Source organism: Onychomys torridus, chromosome 1 (genome assembly GCF_903995425.1).
Source record: "Onychomys torridus chromosome 1, mOncTor1.1, whole genome shotgun sequence".
In the NCBI taxonomy this organism is placed as follows: domain Eukaryota; kingdom Metazoa; phylum Chordata; class Mammalia; order Rodentia; family Cricetidae; genus Onychomys; species Onychomys torridus.
The window spans coordinates 18,759,154-18,783,720 of NC_050443.1; the positions used below are offsets into that span (position 1 = coordinate 18,759,154).

The following is a 24,567-nucleotide window of genomic DNA, read 5'->3' on the forward strand; positions in this document are numbered from 1 at the left end:
CATTTCTATTAATCTATACTTTGCCATGTGGCTCATGGCTTACTGGAACCTTACATCTTCCTTGTCCTGGCGGCTGCTGCAGAGTTCCCTCCTGCCTTCCTGTTCTTTCTATTCTTTTCTCTCTTAGTCCCGCCTATACTTCCTGCCTGGCTACTGACCAATCAGTGTTTTATTTACCAATGAATCATCCACAGCACACCTGTATGTCAGATGTTTGTATTGAGATTTATAACAATGGCAAAACTGCGGTTATTAAATAACATTGGGAAAGTTGAAAACCAGTGGCTTGGAGAATGTTTCTCTTTACTCAAGGTCTATTCAGGCTTAAGAATGTATGTCTAGCCTCTTTGTCTTTGCTAACTTTGTTAAGCTTAAGCTATTGGATAAACTGAGTCATATAAATGTTTTATATTGATACTAAAAGGAGCTTCAATTGAGAAATTGGTTTTTTTTTTAAGGCTTATACTTAAGAAAGATAAAACTACAAAGTTCCCACAGTCAGACATTAAATAAAGCTCCCATTCCCTCAGGGGCTTGGAGAAAGTTCTTGCTTTCTAAAAAGGGAGTCACCCTCCTTATCTCTGGTAAAAGGAACTCAGGGCCCTTCCATTAACATATGGCTATTCTGTTTTGGTTTCTCGACTGAACCCATATTTGATACTAGAAGAGCTTTAATTCAAAATCATTGTTTTTAAGGCTATTTATTGTAGACTGTTAGAGAACACAAGTAAATAGTTTGTCATCTTATAAATAATCAAGTTCTTTAATTGTAGTCATGCTAATTACTGATGTAATTAATTGTATGTATAAGCTTTACTTAGTCCCTGTATATGTTTTCAGGGTTGAACTTAAAACAAATAACACAAAGTTTATCAATTCAGATATACCTGGACAGCCTTCATACTTCAGAGATCTTCAGAATATGACATTTAAAATGTTGATCTAAAAGCTTATTATATCAGACAGACTCCCAGATCCTAGCAGTGACCCAAGATCTCCAAAGAAGATTACAGGGTACCACGCAGTTGGATTATAGCAATGATGACCACAAAATGATATGCCCCAATGCAACATCTGCCACCAGAACCTTGCCTAGACTGTGGACAAGCAACAGAACACTGGAGAATTGATTGCACCCCTTTTGCCTAGACAAAGTAACATCAGTCTTCCCCATGTCCCTCTTCCACAGGAAAAATACTCCCCTTATGGGCCTGGTGGCTGAAGAAGATGATGCTGTTCTGATACTTGTGCCTCCAATGGTATGGAGACCTGGGTATGGGCTGGTCTCTATAGAATTGGAAACTGTTGGCTTGCACTCAGGTATAATTTATGCTTTTTAGATATATGAAAGTATTGACAGCTAGGCTAGCTATAACTTTGTCAGCTTGGCAGCATCAGACAACCAGATCCTGCCGCAAGAATATAGCCAATTTGTTAGCTCATTTTAAATAAAATGTTCTAAGATATAAAGGTTTGAATAAGTCATAAAGGTTTAAATATAGGTTTGAACAAAGATCTGAGGATATGAAAGCTTATAACCTTTGAGGATCTCAGAAAATGATTTAAGATATAAATGCAAGTTGTGAAGATATCAATGAATGATTTATATTATGAAAAATGTTCTGGTTTGCTTTCCCCTTCTACAATATAAAAGTTCTGAGCTTAACAGTTAATAGAGTTCTGATAAGCTGGTAGAGCAGTGACTACTGTCCAGTCACAAACTCAAGATTTTAATTTATTTTGGTTGTCATCTAAATGTAAACTTAAAAATGCTTCTCATCATGCCAAAAAAATGTCTGTCCAATTTATACCTGGCTGTCTGGACAGAAGGAAAATGCACACACTTTTAACCTAAATCTGTAGTTCTTGCCATTTCTGCTGTTTTACAGATACTCATCACCTGCTTCATCTATGATATGGATTTCAGTACAGAATGGCAATATTAATGTATCTGAAACTTTTATGTCATTTTGAAAAATAATTCATATAGGCCTCAGAGGATTAAAAGAGTCATAAAACTTGGATCCACTTTACAGAGGTCGGAAGGACTCCAGATAAGTACAGCTTAAATTTTCCCCACTTGTCTATTCCTAAGGATGGTATTTTTCTCTTTCCTGGTCTTGGGACTCCTGCCCTTCCCAATTACTAGGACTATGGACCTAAAAGTTCCAATTATGGTCATAAATTTTAACTTCTGTTCCTAGTTTAAAATTGTCTCACCAGGTTTCCTCTTGGCTGACAGACACCTCCAAAGTTTAGTTGCTAACTACACTGCTCTGGATGACTACAAGCTCTGGACTTGCTAAAAGCTGATGTGGACCAGCCCAGCCAATATTATTGTTTCCTGTCTCTACAGCTAGGTGAAATAGCCACATGCTTCTGACAGATGCCCCATTTCTCAGCCTTTCACTAGACTTTCAGCCATTCTGGGGCCCTAACAATAATGCCCCAAATGTCAGCTTGAAGCAGTTCCAGAAGGGAATGTCATCCAATGAATGTTCCCTGCTCAAAATAAGTTGAAATGCTGGGTCAAAAGGAAACTCTCTGGCATAAGGGACAGAATGGCTAACTATAATGCTCATTGACATACCAGGAAAATAGGTTCAGAGTTGTCAATTGATAAATTTATTAACTAAAATGGTTCTACAATAAGACAAGATGCTTGACCTTCTTTGTGCAGAACCAAAGAGGCCTTTAAAATTATTTTTCAAGATTATAATCTGGTTGTACTCAAAGATCAGAACTACAGGGCCTTAAGAATAGCAATAGATATAGATGTTGCTGACCTAGAAAAATCTATTAGCTAATAGTTTTTATGTCCTAATACCCTTGAACCCCTGGGCAGGTAAGACTCATTGGTACTTGTGAAAGTGTGTGTGTTGGGGGGACATTCTTAGGATGGCAAGGCACAACTGTTCTCAGAAAAAAAAAAAGAATAAAATCAGAAAATTTAATGAGTATTTACTTGGGCTTGACCTGTTCCTTCCTCTTTGTCAGTCTTCCTCTCCTTCTTCTGGGCTGGGGGTGGAACCCATAATCTTGCCACATTCCTGCCTTTGGTTTTCAGAAACAGCATCTCACTATGTAGCCCAGGCTGGCCTTGAATGCATGCTCTCCCTGTCTCAGGCTGTCAGGCTTTGGGATTACAAGCATGACCCATACCACAGGCTCATAGAAGTGAATGGTTTATGAAGGCTGTGTTAATTGAAAGAATATAGATGTTAGGGTCCATGCCCCAGCAGTTTTGGTTTAATTTTGGAGATGCAGTGATGCCTGGAATTTGGCATTGTTCTGGGTACTCCCCAGTGGTTCTAACTACAGGTTTGAGCTGGACACAGGCTCTTCTTGAGAGAGGCCAGCCTCACACTTTCCTGTGAGCACCATATGAGAACAGAGCAGGTGGAGCGGAACAGTTGCTTCAAGGCCAATCCTTCACCCACGGATGAGAACAGGTTGGCCATCAAATGTCAGTTTCTAAGAGAAGGGGATAGGCTGAGTTAGAGGGGATGGCAAGGGCTCCCTAAAATGTGACACCCAGCATCCATTCCTCTGAGGCACTGACAGAAGCTAGACAGACTGCTGAACTCTGAATACTTGAGTTCCCTCAAAACTCACATGTCACATCCCCAAATGTGACAATTGACCTTTATGTGATTGTGACCAGGATACCTGACAGAAACACTTGAAGGGAAGGATAGTTTGTTTCAGTGCATGATTCACATTTATTTCACAGCAATGTAGTGAGGAGAAGGGGCAGCTTGGTGTGTGTGGTGGGAGCTTGTGGCTGTTACTTAACATGGTGCAGACCTGTATGCAGACAGCACAAGATGGAAGCAAAGCCAGGCTATAAAGCTCAGAACTCCCAAAATAGCACCTCCACCTGGGAACTGGTAATCAAACACATGAGCCCATAGGGGACTTTCAAGACTCAAACTGATGGATGGTGTTAGGAGATTTGGTTGTTTGTGGTGCTTCAAGTCTGGATACTCAGCTGAGGCAGGAGTATTGACAGGAGTTTGGGGCCATTTTGGATTGCACAGCAAATTACAAGTCCAGTCAGAGTTCCATTGCAAAACCCTGTCTCAGAAACAAACAACAAAGGAGGGGGTAGTGCCTTTAGGGGAGATTGGGTCATGATTGGTGAGCACTGTGTCATGAAAGAGTACTCAGAGACCACATTGGTCCTTGGCCATGTGAGATCTCAGCCAGACAGCTGCCTTAATGGGGCCCTACTCAATATCAAATCTCTCAAAACTTTGACCTTGGATTTGCCAGCATCCAGAGCCATGCAAAAGTCTTTTATAAGCTACCTGAGCTGTGATCCTTTTGTGACAGCATCCTGAAGAGATGAAGACATAGGCCCTTGGCAGGAAGAAATCCCAGGCTCATGTTTGGAACCAAGCTGAAGCTGGTGTTGCTGAACCAGTCACCCTGGTTGGTTCAGGACTCTGGCAACCCTAATCACTTTGGCAGCTTCATCTGAGCTAAAGGACAAAAGGAAGCCTGGTATGAGGAAGGGAGAGGAGGCACTGAGCCAGATGTGCAGACCTGTGGGACTTGGGGGAGAAGCACTTTCGTTGTTTGCCCCAAAGGGGAACATGGCCACATGTGTTTTGAGGGGCAGTTCAGACCTCTTCAGAAAGAAAAGAGCCAGCATAGGACTGAGCTGTGACAAGATTCCAGACTCAGCTTGAGCTGCCCTACTCCATGAGCCCAAGTCCCCCTGTCTTCACTATTCAAAGCTATGCTATGTCTTACTCAACACAGCCAAGGAGGGTCTGCCACCATAAAAAGCTCCTGGAATTGGGCCCAGGCAGCTAGCTGTCAGGGCCTCCATAGAGTAACATAAGCATCAGTGAGTGGACTGTAACTGTCTGTTACATTAATTAGGCTGTAGGATAATAGAGTTTTCAATGGTTTTTATTGCAGTCTGTAAATCCTGTAGCAAACACAGGTAGGAGCCTGGAGCTGGCAGGGGTTCCTGCCTTGCAGAAAATAGTGTTGGTTCTATCTTGTTAATGGGGTTTAAACTCAGGGAGAGTTTAAGTTCTGGAGACACAGATGATCTGGGAGAGAGAGGTCTAGCCATGTGACCCACCCACTGTTACATTGGTTCTAGGTAGATGCATCTGTGTCCTCAGCTAGCAAATGGGCCACCAGTGTGGACTTCTTAGGACCAGCTGGAGTTTGCTGTGACAGGGACAGCTTTGGAAAGTGCCTGGTCCCTGGTTTGGAAGACAGTGCTATAGATCCACAATTCTTGGGTAAATCCACAAGAACTTTATCCCTTACACACTTCTCTCACAGTTTTTATTTTAAAAATGATGCTGAGATACCAGGAGGACCATGGTGGCATGCCTAAGGTCACAAAACCAAGACAGGCAAGGACCCACTTTTCTGGTACCACTCAGCTGGGCCCACCTTGATTCTGATCTTTGGGACCTAACAGGCTTCTCCTGCCTCCCTTCCCACACCCATTTTCTCTGAACTCTTAGTGGCAGGCCTGTCCCCACCCCTTCAGGTCTGATGGCAATAGGGCCTCTCCATCCACCAGCCTATAATGCATGTCTGCCCTAGTAAGCCCGTCCTCCTTTGGGCCACCTCATTGTGGGTACACGGAGGTTCAAAGAGGCAGAGATTGCTTCTGAAACCTTGCTCATGGGTATTAATTTCATGCCTCACAACTATTTCTGAGATGGCTGTGATGGATACACCTATAATATGCCTATAATCCTAGCATTTGTGAGGCTAAGGCAGGAAGATCTGGCATTCCGCAGCCAGCCTGATCTAGATAAGTAATTTTCAGGCCAGCCTGGGTTACCAAGGGAGAGATCCTACTTAAAGAAAAAAATCAAAGCCAATTAACCAACCAAATAAGCAAAAATCAAAAGAAGGCTGGGAGTATAGGTCATGGATACAGTGTTCACCTTCAGGGTCAAGGCCGTGGGTTTAGTCTCCAGCACTGCAAACAAACAACAAAGAAAACCACGCTTCTGTGTGCCTCTGTTCTGGTTGGTTTGTGTGTCAACTTGACACAAGTTAGAGTCATTGGAGAGGAAGAGGCTTTGGCTGAGGAAACGCCTCCATGAAAACTGATGTAAGGAATTTTCTCAATTAATGTGGGATGACCCAGCCCATTGTGGGTGGTGCCATCCCTGGGCTGGTTGTCCAAGGTTCCATAAGAAAACAGGCTGAATAAGCCATAGGAAGCAAGCCAGTAAGCAGCACCCCTCCATTACCTCTACATCAGCTGATGCCTCCAGGACTCCTGCCCTGTTCGAACTTCCTTCAGTGTTGAACAGCAAAGTGGAAGTGTAAGCCAAATTAACCCTTTCTTCCCCAACTTGCCTTTTGGTCATAGTGTTTTGTTTCAGAAAAGAAACCCTAACTAAGAGAGCCTCCAATGCTAACCCTAGTCTAGGCTACAGATATCCATCCCTCAGAGGTGTAGCCACCTCCTCACTGGTCTTTTATGGTCCTTGTCCTGGTCTCTCTGGTTCACCCCTCCATTCTTGTTCACTTTTCCCTGGCTTCTTCCCAGCCCACTCATAGCCTGAAGCTTCCAATTGCACCTTATCTGTGTACCCCCTAGGTTCTACCCCATGCCAGTTTTCCTGCCTGCCTTACTCTAGTGTAGATGTCTGGCCTCATCGTAAGGTCGGTTCCCACAGGACATAGGCATGTCTCCTGTTCCACTCCAGTCTCATGGCCCCATCTCTACTAGTCACTGCCTTACTCACTAAACTGGGGATGACCTATGGGGTGGGGACCAGTAGATTCAAAGCAATCACACCCTAATGAATGAGACATTGTTGAACTCCTGGTCTCTAGAGGTCCAGGGTAGAGAAAGAGCTAATATTCTGAGAGGTGGAAGATCATGTATTTGGTGACATACTGCATTCCTTTGGACTTGGTATTTTCTTGCTTTAAATTGCAGTTCTTAGGCAAAGGCCCTTAGTAGCCTGGGCCCTACCATGTGGGATAAGATTACCAGGGCAATGGTTAAATTTTTTCAGATATCTGCTAAGCCTGCACTTAGTAGAACTCTTCATGGTTCTTCTACAGATGATTCCCCTTGCTCCCAGTATCTCGGAACCTAGGCAAGTGCTCTATCTGTAGACTATAAAGCTATAATCTTATTTCACAGGATTAGTCTCAGCCAAAGCACATCCATCTTCGAGTTTAGCTGGGTTTGCTCTCTAAAGATCATCACAGCTGGTGATGGGGGGCTTGGAAGGAGGGGGTAAGGGAGTCATGGGATCCTCATCTGACTATCCACATCTTCTTTAGTAGTTGTATGCAATTCTGCCCTACTTCATGTGGCCTCTGGGTCTCTGAAAAGAGCTAAGGGACACATGTCCTCTTGGACATATCCTTTAAATAAGAAAGGAATGGGGAAAGGCTGTCCTGGGTTTTTTTTTTTTTTTTTTTTTTTTTCAACTCAACACAAGCTATAATTATCTGGGAAGAGGAACCTCAGTTGAGAAAACATGCTTCTGTAGATGAATTTCGAAATGGTTTTATTTAAAACAAACAAACAAACAAACAAACAGGGAGCCAGATATAGGGGGTGAAAACCTGAGAGATCAGGGAAATAGGGAAAGCCACAGCTAATCTTACCTCAGCAACTCTGCAGTTTCCAAAGAGCAAGCTACTTCCTGTCTACCCATGCCTATATGCCTTGCTGTTCTGCCATCTGATTTGCTTTGTCCAGCTACATCACTTCCTCTTCCTGTCTGTCTGTACAGACCTGCACACTTATATGGTTAACTAGTGTTGGAATTTAAGGTGTGTGCCACCATACCTGGCTCGGTTTTTTCCAGTGTGGCTTTGAACTCACAGAGATCCAGACAAATCCAAGGCTGTGTGTGAATAGTACAGCATTATTCTCCAAGCAATGGTTGGTATCAGTGACAACTTTTTGCTATATTCAGAATGACAGCCATAGGAAGGCTACAGGACACAAGCAAGAGCCACAAGAGTTGGTAAGCTAATGAGTCCCAGAAGAGGAAAAAAGAAAAAAACACTTGCCAATCAGGAGGAGGGAGCCCAAAGACTACACATAGCCAGAGCCCTGCCAGCCCTGGGACACAAAGTCCAAAGCAGAGGACACTGAAGCTCATGGTTCTGAAGGCTCTCATTCCAGGGCTCATGGCCCCACTGCTTTGGGTTTATGGCAGCTGTGCTCAGTGGCAGAGACAGAAAGCACTGCTCATCTCATAAGCCGCAAAGCAAGGCAAGTCAGGAAGAGCCAGGGTCTCACACTCCTCTTTATAACCTAACTTCTCCCACATCCCCACATCCCAATGGTTCCATTGCTTAGAGCGCCCCCACAAGGACCAAGCCTTTAAGACATGGACCTTCGAGGGACATTCAAGATCCAGACCATTGCACCTGAGCAATGGGCCTTCCCCATCTACTTCCTGACCAGCTGTCAAAACATCTCACATCTGCCTTTAGCCCATAAGTGTTAATGATGAAGGTGACAATTATGAAACCCTCTCAGACCACACACACACACACACACACACACACACACACACACACACACACACACACACACACGCACCCATGGTTGGTCAGCACTCAGACTAAAACCCTGATGCTGCCTTTGCTGTTGAACTATTTCTGCTATTTCTGACTTTCTAGACTTGACACCTCAATTGCCACTTTCATCTTAAAGTTTCCTCTCAATGATGACAAAATATATGGAATGGGAAAGAAAGGTTACACTGGGTGGAAAGAGGGGGTGGCTCCCATCTGGATCAGAAGGGACGGAGTCTCCTGCAAGCTCTGCACTGTCATTTTCTTGTCACTGGAACCCAGAGAACATAAATGGTCATACATGTGACATTGGGAAACAGCTTTTTTCCCCATTTTTATTTTTTTTATTTATGATAAAGATGGACATTTTATTTAAATCCTGTGTGGTATCTGATATAGACATAGTTAGAGGCCTAGATAGTAGCACATATTAGGAAAGCTAAAAATATAAAGCTAGAAAAAAATCTTGCCGGGCGGTGGTGGCACACGCCTTTAATCCCAGCACTCGGAAGGCAGAGGCAGGAGGATCTCTGTGAGTTCGAGGCCAGCCTGGGCTACCAAGTGAGTTCCAGGAAAGGCTCCAAAGCTACACAGAGAAACCCTGTCTGGAAAAACAAAAAACAAAACAAAACAAAACAAAACACACAAAAAAAGAAAAAAATCTCAATCACATGCCTTAAAAAGTCACTTCTATATATGCGACAAGGTAGTCCTACTACAATCATTTTAGGCCATTCCACTATTTGAGTCACCACTTTCTCTCTCTTCTTTTTTTTGAATAAAACCAAAACTTATTATAAGCCACAGTCATCCAAGGGCCCCCCTGCTATATAGCCTCCCTGGTTCTGTGGGTTGCAGTCTGATTGTTCTTTGCTTTATATCTAGAATCCACTTATGAGTGAGTACACACTATGTTTGTCCTTCTAAGACTGTATTACCTCACTCAGGATGATATTTTCTAGTTCCATGCATTTGCCTGCAAATTTCATGCTGTTATTGTTTTTCTTTGCTAAGTAGTACTCCATTGTGCATATGTACATTTTGTTAATCCACTCTTCAGTTGACGGGCATCTAGGTTGTTTCCAGGTTCTGGCTATTTAAATAGTGCTGCTATGAACATAGTTGAGCATGTATCTTTGTGGTATGATTGAGCTTGCTTGGGTATATGCCCAAGAGTGGTATGGCTGGGTCTTGGAAGAGATGGATTCCCAATTTTCTGAGAAACCACCATACTGATTTCCACAGTGGTTGTACAAGTTTACATTCCCACCAACAGTGGAGGAGTGTTCCCTTTGCTCCGCATCCTCTCCAACATTGACTGTCATCAGTGTTTTTGCTCATAGCCATTCTGACAGGTGTAAAGTGGTATCTCAGAGTCGTTTTGATTTGCATTTCTCCGATGATTAAGGATGTTGAGCATTTCTTTAAATGTCTTTCAGCCATTTGTGATTCTTCTTTTGAGAATTCTCTGTTAAGCTCTTCAGCCCATTTTTTAATTAGATTGTTTAGTATTTTGATGTCTAGTTTCTTGAGTTCTTTATATACTGGGGAGATCAGCCCTCTGTCAGATGTGGGGTGGGTGAAGGTCTTTTCCCATTATGTAGGCTGTTTTTTTGTCTTATTGACCATGTCTTTTGCACTACAAAAGCATCTCAGTTTCAAGAGGTCGGTCCCATTTATTAATTGTTGTGCTCAGTGTCTGTGCTGCTGGTGTTATATTTAGGAAGTAATCTCCTGTGCCAATGCATTCAAGAGTACTCCCTACTTTCTCTTCTATTAATCCTCTATGCAAAGTCCTCAAAGCCACAGCAAGAAGTGTAGTTTTTTTGTTTGTTTGTTTTTGAGAGTACCTCCCAGGAATGGCACATAGGAGAACAGCCAGCATGGAATGTATTTTGTATCATTCAGTTAATATCTGCTACAGCAAGTCCATTTTCAAGGCAGATTCCATTTTTTTTTTGTTTTGATATACTGCTAATTATGAAAACCTTTATGTGAGGACTATGAGAAATGACGAGCGGCACTGTGCTGGTTTGTAAAATGGGTATGGTCCAGATCCTCAAGGCCCATCACTGTAGGTGGTGGTGGTGGTAGTGATGGCCTGTCAGTCTTGGGATGGTGTGCTTCTTCATTCTCTTTGGACTTGCATGCATTGAATTTGTTTTAGACTTGCACTCAGGGTCATGTTTCCTTTTGTCCGAAGATGACTTTTCTCCATCTTTGGCTTTCTTAGAAGCTTTCTTTTCTTCAGCTATCAAAAGTCAAGCAATTTCTTCATCCTGGGCAACTCTGAGCTGCTCTTATGTCCACATGTGTAGCCAGAAGTTTTCCCTCTTGCAATTTCCGGGCAATTTAAGTATATCATACCATTCCTGATCCCTGTGGGTCACTAGTGCAGGAGTACAGACAGCTGCTTCTTCTTCTTCTTCTTCTTTTTTTTTAAAGATTTATTTATTTATTATGTACACAGAAGAGGGCGCCAGATCTCATTACAGATGGTTGTGAGCCACCATGTGGTTGCTGGGAATTGAACTCAGGACCTCTGGAAGAGCAGTTGGTGCTCTTAACCTCTGAGCCATCTCTCCAGCCCCCAGAAAGCTTCTTTTATTCCCCTTGGTTTCATTCCTCCATCTTCATAATAGTAGCCATCTCCAAAAGCGCTGCCCCCAGAAGGCTTTGGAATGTGCTTCTTCCTCTTTTTCTCTTCTTGTCCTCATCCTTCTTTTCCTGAAGGTGTTGTCTCTCAGCCTCAATAGTCAGCTTCTGAATTTCCTGAGCAATTTCACAACCAGGCTGTTCAAGGTCTTTGTAGTGTGCTTCTGGAGCTGAGCCTGGGCTTTCAGGTCTTCCTCTTGGAGCTGCTTAGCCACCTAAAGATCATGCTGGACCAGACAGTTCTGCTGAGTGTTTGATCCCAAATGATGATCAATCTCTTTTTCCTGAAGGCCATGAGCCAGGGTGTGGTCCTCCAGGACAGCAAAATCTTGACACACTTCTTTCACGCCTGGCAGCTTGGATTGATTGACACTCATGTCGGCCAGGGCAGCCTCTCGGCCTCAGGCACATAGAGACCTCGGCATGCCCACCCCTCGGCATGACCTCGGCATGCCCACCACACAGGCTTGGGCCAGGGAAGAAGTGTACTTTTTAAAGCATTTCAATCCAGTCATGTTGACATTAACCACCCCATCACTCTACACATCTACAATCAGACTGTGCTGTCCCTAGTGGAACAAGGAGGGAGGAGTTTGGCTGCTGATAACTCCAGGAGTCTGGATACTGTGTGTGCTGTTAAAGTCAAAGGAGCTTGGAGTCCAGCAGTTAGGCTGAGCTGGCTGGTGGCCCACACATACCATAAACTAAAGAAACACCAGAGAATCCCAAGCCATTCTATGTATGGGGTGCAGATCAGATATTCCCATCTTCCTGGGAAGTATAGCCAACCTTTTCTAATTAGGAACATTTCACAGTTGTTACTGAGGTGTACACTAACCCCCCCTCAAATTCCTATGTTGAAGCTCTAACCTCCAACATGACTATTTGGAGATGGGATCTTTAAGGAAGTAACTAAGGATGAATGGGCCACAGGATGAGATGTTAATTCAGTGGTCCAGTATCATTATAAGACACACTAGAGCTCCCTTCTCCTGAGGACCATATGAACAGTGAGAGGTGGCTGTTGAGCCATCAGGAAGAAACGTTAGCACAACCTAATCTCGACAGCAGTCTGAGTCCTTTCTTGAGGTGCCAACTGCTTTTCCCATTGCCTTCTATGATGTTCTCCCTGGGGCCAATGTTTCTGTAGTGCATGGTTTACATTCAACAGAGCTGGTTGTTACATGTGGCTCTCTACACCACAAATCTCATTTCTACCACAGTCCTGCTCCTTGGAGACAGAGTCATGAGTGCCAAGTACCATGAAGGTGTGGGGACTTGGCTAGCCATACTCCATGCAGTTACATGTAGTACCAAGTGCAGTTTCCTTAGGGCCAGTGCCTGGGAGGACGCTGTGGACCTTGTTGCCCTGGGAAGATCAGGGAGACAATAGCAGCACATCCCAGCGAAGGCAAAGAGCAGAGACTCTGTGGCAGGTGAGCATCACATTGTCTCCCCTGAGAGAGAATGTCCTTAGTCAATGGAAACTTGAGTTGGGGCCAGCAGAAAAACGTTTCAGTTGGCAAGTGGCACCAGCAGTTTTTCTGGGAAGCAACTGTGTTTATGCAACATAGTGTGCCCTTTACATCACAGAGAGGCAGGGATGAACAGGTCTGCTCCAAATTTGTAATACCCATGCACTTTTGGCTGGGTAGAACAGCAGTCTCTACACAGAAGACAGAGTTCCTTGGTAGAGAGCTGGGTAAATAAGGAACATATACATATTTAGCAGTCTCCTTTACATCCCTGTAGCTGTCCTGCTGGGAAAAACATGACTCTGGACTCAGGCTTTCTGGTTCAGATCTCCCAGTCCATGAGACCTTGGACAATGATCACTTTCAGACTAAGGGCTCATGTGTGCCCTGAACCTGGGTGGCAAGGATTGTATGATTACATGAGGGTCAGTGCCATGAGGAATGTCCAGATGATGTAGATAAAACCAGGGCCTGGATAGTCTCTAGGACTTGGGGGTGCACTTTGATTTCTGGGAGGGAGTAGGCTTTCTGTTTTCCTGTCATATAAAGGACATCAGGCTCACTCATTCCTCTTCTATCCAGTATTAGTCTGAGTAGAAGGCACCAAGGAATTGACCACCAGCACACCACTTACCGGGGTGAGTTTCTGAGCTGGCCAGCAGACACTTCTTATAAGCAAGGGGCAACTAATGCCTCTGAACCAGGTTTCATGGACAAGGCCCCCCCAATATTGGCACTGAGTGGCTAGACTTCCCCCAGCCCCCATTTCTCAAGCTGGCCCCGACCTGCAGTTCCAATGGCCTTGTGCAGAAAGACCTCATCTGGCCTTACACAGTAGAAAAGTTATAATTTCAGCAGCAAAAATGGAACCAAGATGTCCAAAGGTATCATTGCTGGATACATTGGCCAATCTATCCAAATAGTAGCCAACAGGTACTGGCAGACCTGCCTCTCTGCTCCATTCTGACTGCTGCAGCGAATGCCTCCGTGTGAGAGCAACAAACTGTAGGCAGTGCAGAGTTTGGAGCAGGACTGACTTCCAGTCAGATCCATGATGTTCCATGCTGTGAAAGCAATGGGAGGTGGTAGATGGTCATGGGATGAAGGAGCCACAACTCCCTTCCCTTTTAACCCAGAAAGTCAAGAATGATTCCTTTATTTGAGCCCATTTATGCCTGTAGTGTATTTTGTTATTAACAGAATAACTAGTTCAGCACAGAATGTTTGGGAAACACAGGAAAGTATGAAAGACAGAACCTAAACGGCCCCCTTCTTCAAATCACCCAGGGTTAGTCCTGGTGCATTTTCTGCTAGTCTTTTCTCCCTGGAGAGGCAAATCTCTACCCCGACTTCTTCTTGTGTTGCTCAATGTTCTTCAGCTACTCTGCTTTCCCTGGACTACAGGTGGGCCACAGCCAGAAAGCTTTCATGAAAAAGTGGGTATTTAAAGTATTTCCAGTTCTCAGCTGCCAGCGACTTCTGTCTCCAGTGGCAGAGAGTTCACAGGTCAATTGTTCCCTTTACTTTGAACTTCTTGGCAGACCTCTCACTTGAACGAAGCTGGAATTTGCTTCCATAAATGTAGGAAATGAAGCCATCCACTTCTATGGTGAACACACAATTTAGCTTGGGGATAACTGAAAAGAAAAAGGATGAGGAACAACACAGACAGTGCATTCATTTTCAGGTAGAACACTATTCATACACGTTTGTACAAGGTAAGTGAGATGGCCACTTTATATTGTCAGCACTTAGGAGACAAAGGCAGGCAGCAGACAGATCTCTGAGTTCAAGGCCAGTCTGGTAGACACAGCAAGTCCCAAGCTAGCCAGGAATACATAATGAGACTGTCTTAAAAAAAAAAAAAGAAGTGTGTGGGAATGAGGAGACCCAAGCCAGAAGCACCCAAGAAGCCCTGGGTTATTTGACTTACAGTCTAGCTATAACTCAATGCCTACTTCCCAGGTTCTGAGGTGATTAACTCAACTCCCAGAAGGGAAGGCTCCCAGACCTGTTTCTAGACTGTTTCCCATACAGTTTTGCACTGGTTCTTGGGTTTGTGCTCAGTGGGGAAACTTCTACACTACTTCCTTAGCGTTATAATGCGAGCAGAAGAACATACAGGGAAACAGAAAAACAATGAAGCAGGGCTGTGGGGGGTAGCTCAGGCCCAGAGCACAGGATCAGCAGAGAGGTCCTGGGCTTGATCTCCAGCATCAACAGATAAATGAGAACAAAACCCTCCAACTGTTGTTTGAATCTTGGATTTGTGGACAAGGTCAGTTACCAGGATCTTGGAAGATTCAAAAGTACCTTAGACTCACAAATATAAGATAGATAGGATATCTTCTTTAATATTATAACTGTAATTCTTGCTTGATAATTGTTTTGTTATATGTAATTGTACTATGTAAAAGTTAAAACCTTCCTTAAAAAAAAAAGAAAAGGGGAAGTGCTGTGGATATCGCTCTGTGTAAATAAAGTTCTGATTGGCCAGTGGCCAGGCAGGAAGTATAGGCGGGACAAGGAAGAGGAGAAGGCTGGGAAGTAGAAGGTTGGAGGGAGACACCGCCAGATGCCGCCATGAGAAGCAACATGTAAAGACACTGGTAAGCCACACGCCATGTGCCAAAGTGTAGATTAACAGAAATGGGTTAATTTAAGATAAAAGAAGTAGATAATAAGCAGCCTGCCATGGCCATATAGTTTATAAGCAATATAAGTTTCTGTGTGCTTTCTTGGTTGGGTCTGAGCGACTGTGGGACTGGCGGGTAAGAGAGATTTGTCCTGACTGTGGGCCAGGCAGGAAAACTCTAACTACAAGGAGCCTCTCTCTTTGGAGTTCCTAACATAGCAAGCACCTGCAGCCTGTTTGACTCCACAGCCAAGTGGAACGTGGGAGCCTCAGGAAGGGGATATATATCTGACACCCGAGGGGCACAATACACACCTTTCAGGTGGTCTTCTTTGGTGATGATCTTGAAGACATGCTTGGTCTCCTGCAGAAGGATTCCTGTGACCCCCACACAGGAGGGGCACTTGGATTTCGTGACTGCAAAGGAGAAAAGCAGTTGAGGGTAAGGCCTGGGTAGTGCTGGCAGTCACAGCCTGGCCTTAGGGACTGGGAACCTGGCCCTTCTAAGCTGAGGAAGAGAGTACCTAGAGGATAGTGGCTCTGTAGCTGGACAATGACCAAGCCAGCAAGAGCCCAGGCTTCCCAACTCCTTGTCCTGGACTTTGCAATCACTAGGCTGTTCTTAGATGTCCTTAGGGTTTTGGCCAGGGTTCTGGAGCCAAGAGGTCTTATACAGAACCAACAAAGACCAGACTTGTTGCTTTGATGGAGCAAGTGCCATGGGCAGGACATCCATTATTCACTTCTGGGCTTCCTGAACTTTTCTTGGAATGTAGTCCTTTTAGAGGGCTGCCCAGCGATGAGGGGTGAGCCACCTCACAAGCAGTCCCCTATCTGCCTCAAGGAACTCAGCATTCAGAGCAAACTATGTGCCTATGTAGGTGCTGGAGCAGGACACTGAATGAAATGGCCTGTATCCTGCTCCTGTGGAGCTGAAGCTCTCGTGGAGGACAGTGTATAGCAAAACATGGGAAATTCTATTTCTTGATACTAATAATGGCTATGAGGAAAATAACAACAGAATAATGAGAGTGAAGGGGAAACTTTAGTGGTGGTAGACTCCCAGGAAGTGACATCAGGAAAGGTACCTGAGTTACAGCAAGAGTCATTCAATGAACCTGCAGAGTCCCCTCGTTGAGATAAGGACCCAAGCAAAGGTACCAGGTGTGCAAGTCACACAGAGGCCACCCAAGGACATCAAGGATTTTTACTCTGAGTGGATCTGAAGCTGCTAGAGGCTTAGAAAGGCAAGCGGCAGTTGGTAGTCTGATGACAGCCTTTATTCTGGGTATTTAGTCTGGGGTGCATGTGGGAATAAAACAGTATGTGAGCTGGGGCAGGGTGAGAAAAAGCTTCCACAGCAACTTGAGGAAGCTGGAGGTAGGTTATATTCAGGAACTAGGTGTGTTAATCGACTTGAGGTGGAGGATTAGGAAAGAGGTAATGTGAATGTACTTCCTTGGTTTCTAGCCTAAACAAACTGGATACAGAGATGTAACAGTATCGGAGATGAGGAATCCAGGTCAGAGAGAGCTGACCTCAGGGGAGACCAAGGGCTCTGTGTTAGAGAGGTAGCTTGAGGTGCCTCCTGGATGTCCAGATAGCTGTTGGGTGCCACGGGGTGAATGAATCTGGCAGTCACGGGAAAGGTATTCGCTGGTGATAGAATCCTGGAAACCATGACGAGTGAGAATCTGTCCCCAAGAGTCTCAGCTAGAGGCTAGGTGCCAACAGTGTGAGCTGATGACATGCAGAGAGCACTTAGTGTGTATTTAATAAGGGTCCAGGATAGGTCAGATCACATCCATCTTAGATCCTCACTGTTTGTAACATAGAGATACCTCAGAAATGCCAAGTGACAGACGAGAGGCTGAATACTGCCCCTGAGTAACAGTCCCCAGATGATCCCCATATGCTCTCATAGAAATTACCTGAAATAATAGCACCGTGAAGATCTGCCTTTAGGAGCTTGGCCTGAATCATCTGTGGCTGCCTAGGTGGTGAAGAGAGCCCACAAAGACATGTTGGTAACAAAGCAAACAGGATCTCAAACACCCACAGCCAGATGGTTTCTCAGTCTGCATCTCTAGTGCTCTCAAGAATTGGGGTCTAATCCCACGGCAGGCTTCAGAAAGAAGACTCACGTGTCTGGCCTGAGCCCGTTGCACAGGTCACGGATGTACTGCTTCCAGAGTTCATGCAGAGGGAGGAAGAGACTGTATCTGTATAAAGTCAGAAACATGAGCTTGGGATTTCCAGTGTTCAGCAAAACAGCTGGGCTCAGGGCTGAGAATGAGCATGAGGGAGCACTTGATACTGTGTGTAAGTTTCAGTAACAATGTGGCCAAGGCCAAGTACATTCCCCTCCTCGGACCTCAATTTCTTCCTTGGTAGAACCTTCTCAAGGCTGAATTTATGCTCTTGAGGAGGGAGCTCAGAGCAGGAAGAACATCTGAAGGTGCAATGTAGCACCAGCCATAACAACCCAGGAGCTGTTTACTCAAACTCCTTTTCCCAAGAGAAATGAACACATGAATATCAGCCTTGTTTAACCCACTGTTACAGGAGGTGCAGGTGGCCAGGTAGGTGTTTGTGTAAGGTAGCGGGATTGTCTGGAAGGTGAAGGTAGAGGACCAAAAGATTTTCTCTGGGACTATTACCATTTGTCTTCCTGCCCGTTCACACAAAGCCAGAGTCACAGAGTCAAGAACACCAGGCTCAAACCTGCAACAAGCACTTCCTGCAAGGACCCCAGGGGGGCATCCCCAGGGCAAGTGACTCTTTCACGCCTTCTGGGACATAGAGGCTATGTGGCTATAGAGTGTTATACAAAGCCTATAGAGAGTGGCTGTACACACACACTCAGAACTGTCATAAGGGAGACATCCTCCCACAAGACAGTGATACATTCCTTTCTGAAACTTCAGACATGTGTAGGCAGGACCTCTCCTTGGCAGTAACCTTTGAGTGGGTGATTCTGTCTAGTGATATTAAAAGCTACAGGAAAGTCCATATTAAGAAATATCAGTTCATCTTTTCTAGAAAGCCAAGACAGTCCGTGGCTATGTGTAACAGACTCACTTATTAGTGAGCCTAGGAGAGACACTAAATGATCAAAGTTCTCAGGCTCACCAATGCCTGACTTTTAGAGGCCAAGCTGGGACATAAGAGCATTGGTAGGGGGAGGCTGCCCCCTTGTGGCAGAAGGAGGAGCAGACCCTGAGACTAAGGGGGCATGGCTGCCCAGTGAGCCCCTGGAATCCCTGTCCACACATGAACAGAGAGACTAGGCAATGATGAGTGGCAAGGCCTTTAGGGAAGATGGGTGTACCTCTGTTGCTCTGGGTTAATGTCAAAAAGCCTCATGTCTCTCCTCTGTTTGGCAGTGAGGCCTTTGGATTTCTTCTGCTGCTGCTTTGGCTTCTGGCGAGTGAAGTATTCCAAGACCACAGCCTTGCGTTGCAGATGGCTCTCACAGTCTTGCTGGCTCCAGCGAGGTATGCTCTGCTTCAGGAAGGCCCTCACAAAGGCCTCAGCCCTCTGGCTTCCCAGGTCCTGCTCAGAGACATGGTGGTGTGGTTCACTGTTCTGGTCTCATACTCCAGGGCCCTCATATCCCGTTCCTGAGAGCCACCATCTATGCTGATCTAGGCTACAAATTCCTTGTCTTCCAAGTGTTTGCTACAGACAACTGCCAAGATGTAAAAGTAACACTCACATGCTAACTGACACTGTCCTACACTATAGCCAGGTCAAACACTGACTTCCTGTCCTGTTTCTCTGAGCATTCACTCTAATCCTTGTTGGGAAGGAAGCTTGAGAAATGGATGATACAGGTTATTTAAGAAGTCATGACCTCAAGACTAGCTTGAAGTGGAAGGGAGCTGGGGCTGTTAGGGAAATGAGCCATTCCAGAACTAGGGGAAATTGCCTTGGGGTTTGAGGTAGGTCACAGGAGGAAATCTGACACTGAGCATCACAGTCCCCTTTCTTGCTTTTCAGCCTTGTGACTCCATTGGGCTGCTGTTGGAGAGGCAGAAAGCGTGAAGTGTATCTCAGGCACAACTCACTCTCATCCACAGGACTGTAATACCCTAGGGAAGAGCGGGTGAAACCACTTCACTGTTGTACCCAGTCTTGAGACACTCTAGTTTCAGCACCTCTCAAGTTGGGGCATCAACTGTCTATTCTTCACTGGGCAGCAGGCACCTCACTTGGCCTCCATCTGCTGCAACCTGGGTGGTGATCTTTCCTGAGGACCTACCTCTTGGCTGGGTCATTTGCTGGGCTCTTTTTGCAGTAACCAGACAGTAGAACAAGTCTGAGGCTAACTGCCAGCTTTATTTAAGTTAACATATCAACAGTGGCCGATACCCTCTCTCTGCTAAAGCAGGGGGTAAAAAGACAGAACACACAATTTTTGAGGCAGTTCAAAGTAGGGATGGCTAAACAATCCATCATCAATATCAGAACAATTTGGTTCTTTTAAACACATATGTGGTCTCTCTTTCATGGGGAAATAAAATCAAGGCCTTTTAAAATCTTGATTTCAAGGATATTCTCTCTCTCTGTTTTTTTATTTTGTTTTTGGAGCTGAGGATCGAACCCAGGGCCTTGCGCTTGCCAGGCAAGTGCTCTACCACTTATCTAAATCCCCAACCCCTCTTCTTCTCTCTTTTGCTTTTTGAGACAGGGTTTCTCTGTTTATTCCTAGCTGTCTTTGAACTCAGAGAACTGCCTGCCTCTGCCTCCCAAGAACTGTGGTTAAAGGCATGCGCCATACAGCCTGGTAGGACATGTGCTTTTTATGAGACAGGTGACACTTCTACCCAACTCACAAAGCATGCTAAAGCATCCAGATAGAATCTGTAACATTCACTTATGAAATGGCCTGAGCACTGTACACAGGAAGCAAGAGCTAGTCAGGTTTCAGGTAGGCACAGGCTGTCATTCCCCATGGAGTGGACATGAAATCTAGGAGTCCAAGTCCCTCAGAGCTGACTCTGGTACCCTAAGACAGGGGCCTGGCACAAGAAGACATCAGCACAAAAGACCTCGATGGGGCTTAATATGCTGACTGTAAAGATGAAGAGTAATCCATGGGAAAGGGCAGCTAGACCAGTCTTAGAAGACAGTGAACTATCTTTGCTGTCAAGTCTACGGCTCCCAGCCCACCTTTGAAAGACTGTACCTGTACATCGTGCTCCTTGGCTTCTTTATGAGAAAAGGCATGGTAAATCACAGCTGGGGGATGAAGGACAAAAATAGAAGATTACTTCCTGTTAGGAATGAGTGTAATATCCAAGGCTTTTCTAAGTATGAAACTACACTTACTTAGAGATGGAATACTTGGTCAGTATGAAAAGGCAAAGCTTTCTTGGATGATCCTTTTACTCTGCAGTGCTGGGGGATTAAACTCAGTGGGGTTTAATGCATGCCAGGCAAGTGTTTCACCATGGATCCATGTCCCTGGTCCCTACTGAATGCTGCTTATTTACATATGTATTTAAAGACACAGTCTCACTTTGCATCCTAGGCTGACTTAGAATTTGCTATGTAGCTACAATGGCCTTAAGCACCCAATATTCCTGTCTCAGGCTTCTAAGTGCTAGTTGCTAGGATTACATACATGTACCAAAACAACTATCTTAGATACTTTTTAACTCTTCCCTCTGGCCAGATTTGTCCTAGAAATACTTAGGATGAGGTTTAAAAGAGCACCTCTCAAAGCTTAATGTGTTTAAGAATCTCTGGGATCTTATTAAAACATGGGGGTTTAGTTCCTACTCCAAACTCTGAAGTGCAAAAAACCTCCACACTGGATCACATTTAGAGTAGTTGTGATTGAAAATACAAGTTATAATTATGCTGGGGCAGTGAGCTTAGTTACTCACTAAGGAACGAAGACACTAAAACTAAAGTGATGTTAATGGTTAGGGGGTGGTTGGTTGAAACACTGTATTTTGCTGAGTATAAGAAGTTTAAAACAGATTTTTCACTGTTTAGAATCTATAAAATTGGAATGTATCCTGACAGACAAAATACAACAGGCTTTCTGCAAATTCTAAATACGACCAGCATGATGCCAAAATCTCTCTAAACCTCCATGCCTCTGTTTCTTATTTGTTTGGAGGAAACCATCACGGTGGCACTGGGGGACAGAGTACAGTTGTAAATGTGGTAAGAAAGGGCAAATGACCAGAAAACGTACCTCACACTACACTCTCTACATTTAGTCTCTGAGCAGAGTGTGGTAGCACACACAGTTGATCCCATCACTTCAGAGGGAGAGGCCAGCCTTGTTTACAGTCTCTTTCCAGCTCAGTCAGGACTACATAGTGGACTTTATCCCAACAGCAACAATAATTAACAAAGAAACAAAAACCCACCTCTGTTCTCTTGTGCTTCCCTGAGTACATGTTTGGCCAAGTAAACAAACCAGTTTTACATACAGAATCTAGTTCTTCCTTCAACTGCAGATTGAGACTCAGTGTGTTTATTGAGATTAATGTGCAGGCCTGGGAGCATAGGAATAACTTTGTTTTACCTACCCCAGATGCCTAGAATCAGAGTTGGAAATCTTTCTGCAGCAGTACACATGTACTCTGGTACACTCATTGCTTGTCAAGTAGTTGATTTAAAACAACACATATATACACTCATAGGTGTGTGTATACATTTATTTTAATTTCATTAACCTTTGTAAGCAATTTTAAACATAGTTATTCCTAGTTATGTGCAAAATAATATTTAAGTTGAGATATGCCAAGGCACTTGATCTCTGATAAAAAGACAGGGCAGGAGTGTAAATCAACAGATCAGAGTCTTAATCTTTACAGTATCCTCTCTCCTCTCTTATACTGCTCCAGTGCTTGCTTTCCTGGAACATCTCTTTTCTGCTCAAATACCAATTCCCTAGGTTTGGGATACTGCACCTAAGAAGGTTTTTACATGACAAAGGATGAAAAGCCAGGTGGTAGAGGGGAGCAGGTCCTGGCAGCAGTTATCTAGGCAGGTAGTGACTAGGTCTGGCCAAGGCCTTGGATCCAGCTCTTCCAGTTCCCCTGAGCAGCCCTAGCTCCCCTGGGGAGAACACACACTCGATCCAGGCATCTATTCCTAGCTTAGAGAGTGTGCTGGCCGTTCACACTGTGGGCCTCGATTTCTTTTGTGTACTGGAAATTGTCTTGGGACTCTGTTGCGACAGGTATCCCTGATTCAGCTTCCTGTTCCAGCCCCTCTGTACTGTCATCCCGGTCCAATTTCGTGTCTCCCATCCCGCTTACCCTTCATTGTCGGACGCTTCCGGCGCGCTTTGGAGACGTCTCCTTCAGGTCTCACTCACTCTTTCCCTTTCTTCGCTTTGTTCAGCAGCTTTCAGCTACCAGGACTCTTTCTTGTTTACCTTTCCGCTGGAAAAATCCGTTGTGCCCAAGAAACAACATGCACACAGTACACAGACTTGCTCCAGGCGGCATCAATGGATGCGACCGGATTTCGGATATGACGCCTTGGGCGACGCCTTCCAAGCGCGACGGGCTCTGGCGGTGCATGCGCCTTGGGTTTAGCTCCGCTGCCGAGGGAGGGGCTAGCTAAGCGCCGGTTCTGTGGCGGGTGAAGTCTGTTATTTGTGTCCTCTTCAGTTTATGGCTCTCCTGGCCGGAACAGTCCAGTTGCAGGTCAGGGTTAATGAAGTATAGCGAGGCAAGCTGTCATGGAGTGGATGCGAGGGAGCTTGGGACTACGGAGGGAAGGATTTTTTTTTTTTTTTTTTTTTTAGTTTTTCGAGACAAGGTTTCTCTTTGTAAGAGCCCTGGCTGTCCTGGAACTCACTCTTGTAAACCTGGTGGCCTCAAACTCAGAGACTTGCCTGCCTCTGCCCCTGTGTGCTGGGATTAAAGGCATGAGCCACCATCGTCCAGATTTTTTTCCCACTCATGTGTCCCTGGGTGGCCTAGAATTCACTCACATGATTACTAGTTACCTTTTGTAATGGTGGCCAGGTATTTTCTTCTATTTAAGCGACTATGTAATTTTATGACCTCATTTAAGGGTCTCTTTCCTATGAGTAAAACAGAGTAGCTTTAGCTGGCTTTAGTCTCAGAATGCTTGCTTTTGTACATTTTTTTTTCTTCTGAAGTCAAAGTCTCCCCCTGTGTAGCCCAGACACTTTCTATGTAGCCGAGGCTGAGCTCCAAAGTATAATCAATATTCCTGCCTTAGATTCTGGAGCTTTGGAATTTATAGGCCTTTCTTACTGCATCCAACCCAGAAAGCATTCTGGAGACTGGGAGCATTAGCTTCTCTCAGTATGATAAAAGACAAAAAAGTGCTTCTCGTGGCTGCAGATCTGCGACACAAAGGCCCAGCCCAGCCTTCTCAGCCTGCCTGGGTTCTGCAGAGATACTGCCCTTAATTTATGATGAGTGCTGGATGTAACTTGGATGATGGGTGAGAGAAAGCAGCTCTGTGCTCTCTTTAGTTGGTGATTTTTAATACTGAGTATTGTGCTACCTCCTTTAAAGTGGGAAAAGAATTCTCAGAGAAACTTGGGCAAAGAGCACCACATCCTTGTTTAAGAAACAAAGGCTTTATATGTCTTTGTGTGATAATTGTGTGCCACTTGATCTTAAGCAGTACAGGGCATGGTAACACACATATGCTTTAGACTTTGAGGCCAGCCTGACAACAGGATGGACACCAAATGTGTTGCATTTGCAAAGGCCTAAAACTAGTGTAGCATGTATAAGACTGTGTGTGAAAAGTGCCTTTGGGGACTCATAAATGTGAACTCAATAATGAACACTTGATTTCTGTTTTGAAATAGGTCTCCCGTTGTAGGCCTGGCTGTTCTGGAACTGGCTATGTAGATCAAATTAGCCACAAACTCACAGAGACCCACCTGCCTCTTGAGAGTGCTGGGATTAAAACATGGTAAAAGATTACTTGACTAAAATTGTATATAATTATGACATTTAAAATAATACTTTGAAATTTATATATTGTGAAATGGCTAAATTAGTCTAAATAACCTCATATAATTGTTTTTGGTGAAACATTTACAATTTTTATGTATATTTATTTGTTAATTTTTTTTATTTTTCATACCAACCCCAGTTCCCCCTCCCTCCCCTTCTCCTGCCTCCTCACCTCCCTCCTACTCTACCCGCATCCACTCCTCAGTAAGGCCTCCCATGGTAGTTAACAATGTCTGGCATACCAGGATGAAGGAGAGCCTGCCCCTCCCCATTGTATCAA

General features: G+C 44.7%; 1 protein-coding gene and 1 pseudogene across 1 annotated transcript; both read right to left on the reverse strand.

The window, feature by feature from the left end:
* Nucleotides 1–10,273: 10,273 nt before the first annotated feature.
* Nucleotides 10,274–12,354, reverse strand: LOC118591995 (annotated as a pseudogene).
* Nucleotides 12,355–13,794: 1,440 nt separating this feature from the next.
* Nucleotides 13,795–22,823, reverse strand: LOC118590527 (ribonuclease P protein subunit p29). Its single transcript, XM_036198439.1, has 7 exons — nucleotides 22,596–22,823; nucleotides 20,501–20,553; nucleotides 18,641–18,864; nucleotides 17,454–17,531; nucleotides 17,241–17,302; nucleotides 15,625–15,726; nucleotides 13,795–14,311 (listed from the first exon to the last, which is right to left on the reverse strand). The coding sequence occupies exons 1-7, from the start codon at nucleotides 22,600–22,602 to the stop codon at nucleotides 14,175–14,177; spliced, it is 663 nt and encodes a 220-aa protein (XP_036054332.1). The 5' UTR covers nucleotides 22,603–22,823; the 3' UTR covers nucleotides 13,795–14,174.
* Between the last annotated feature and the right edge of the window lie 1,744 nt (nucleotides 22,824–24,567).

Bases quoted from the DNA above. Each gene is read 5' to 3' on its own strand.
- LOC118590527 (XM_036198439.1), bottom strand. The intron at 18,865-20,500 runs GTACAGTCTTTC...GTCTCTGAGCAG, and splicing joins CCAAGGAGCACGATGTACAG to GACCTGGGAAGCCAGAGGGC. The intron at 17,303-17,453 runs GTGAGTCTTCTT...TTCACCACCTAG, and splicing joins AACGGGCTCAGGCCAGACAC to GCAGCCACAGATGATTCAGG.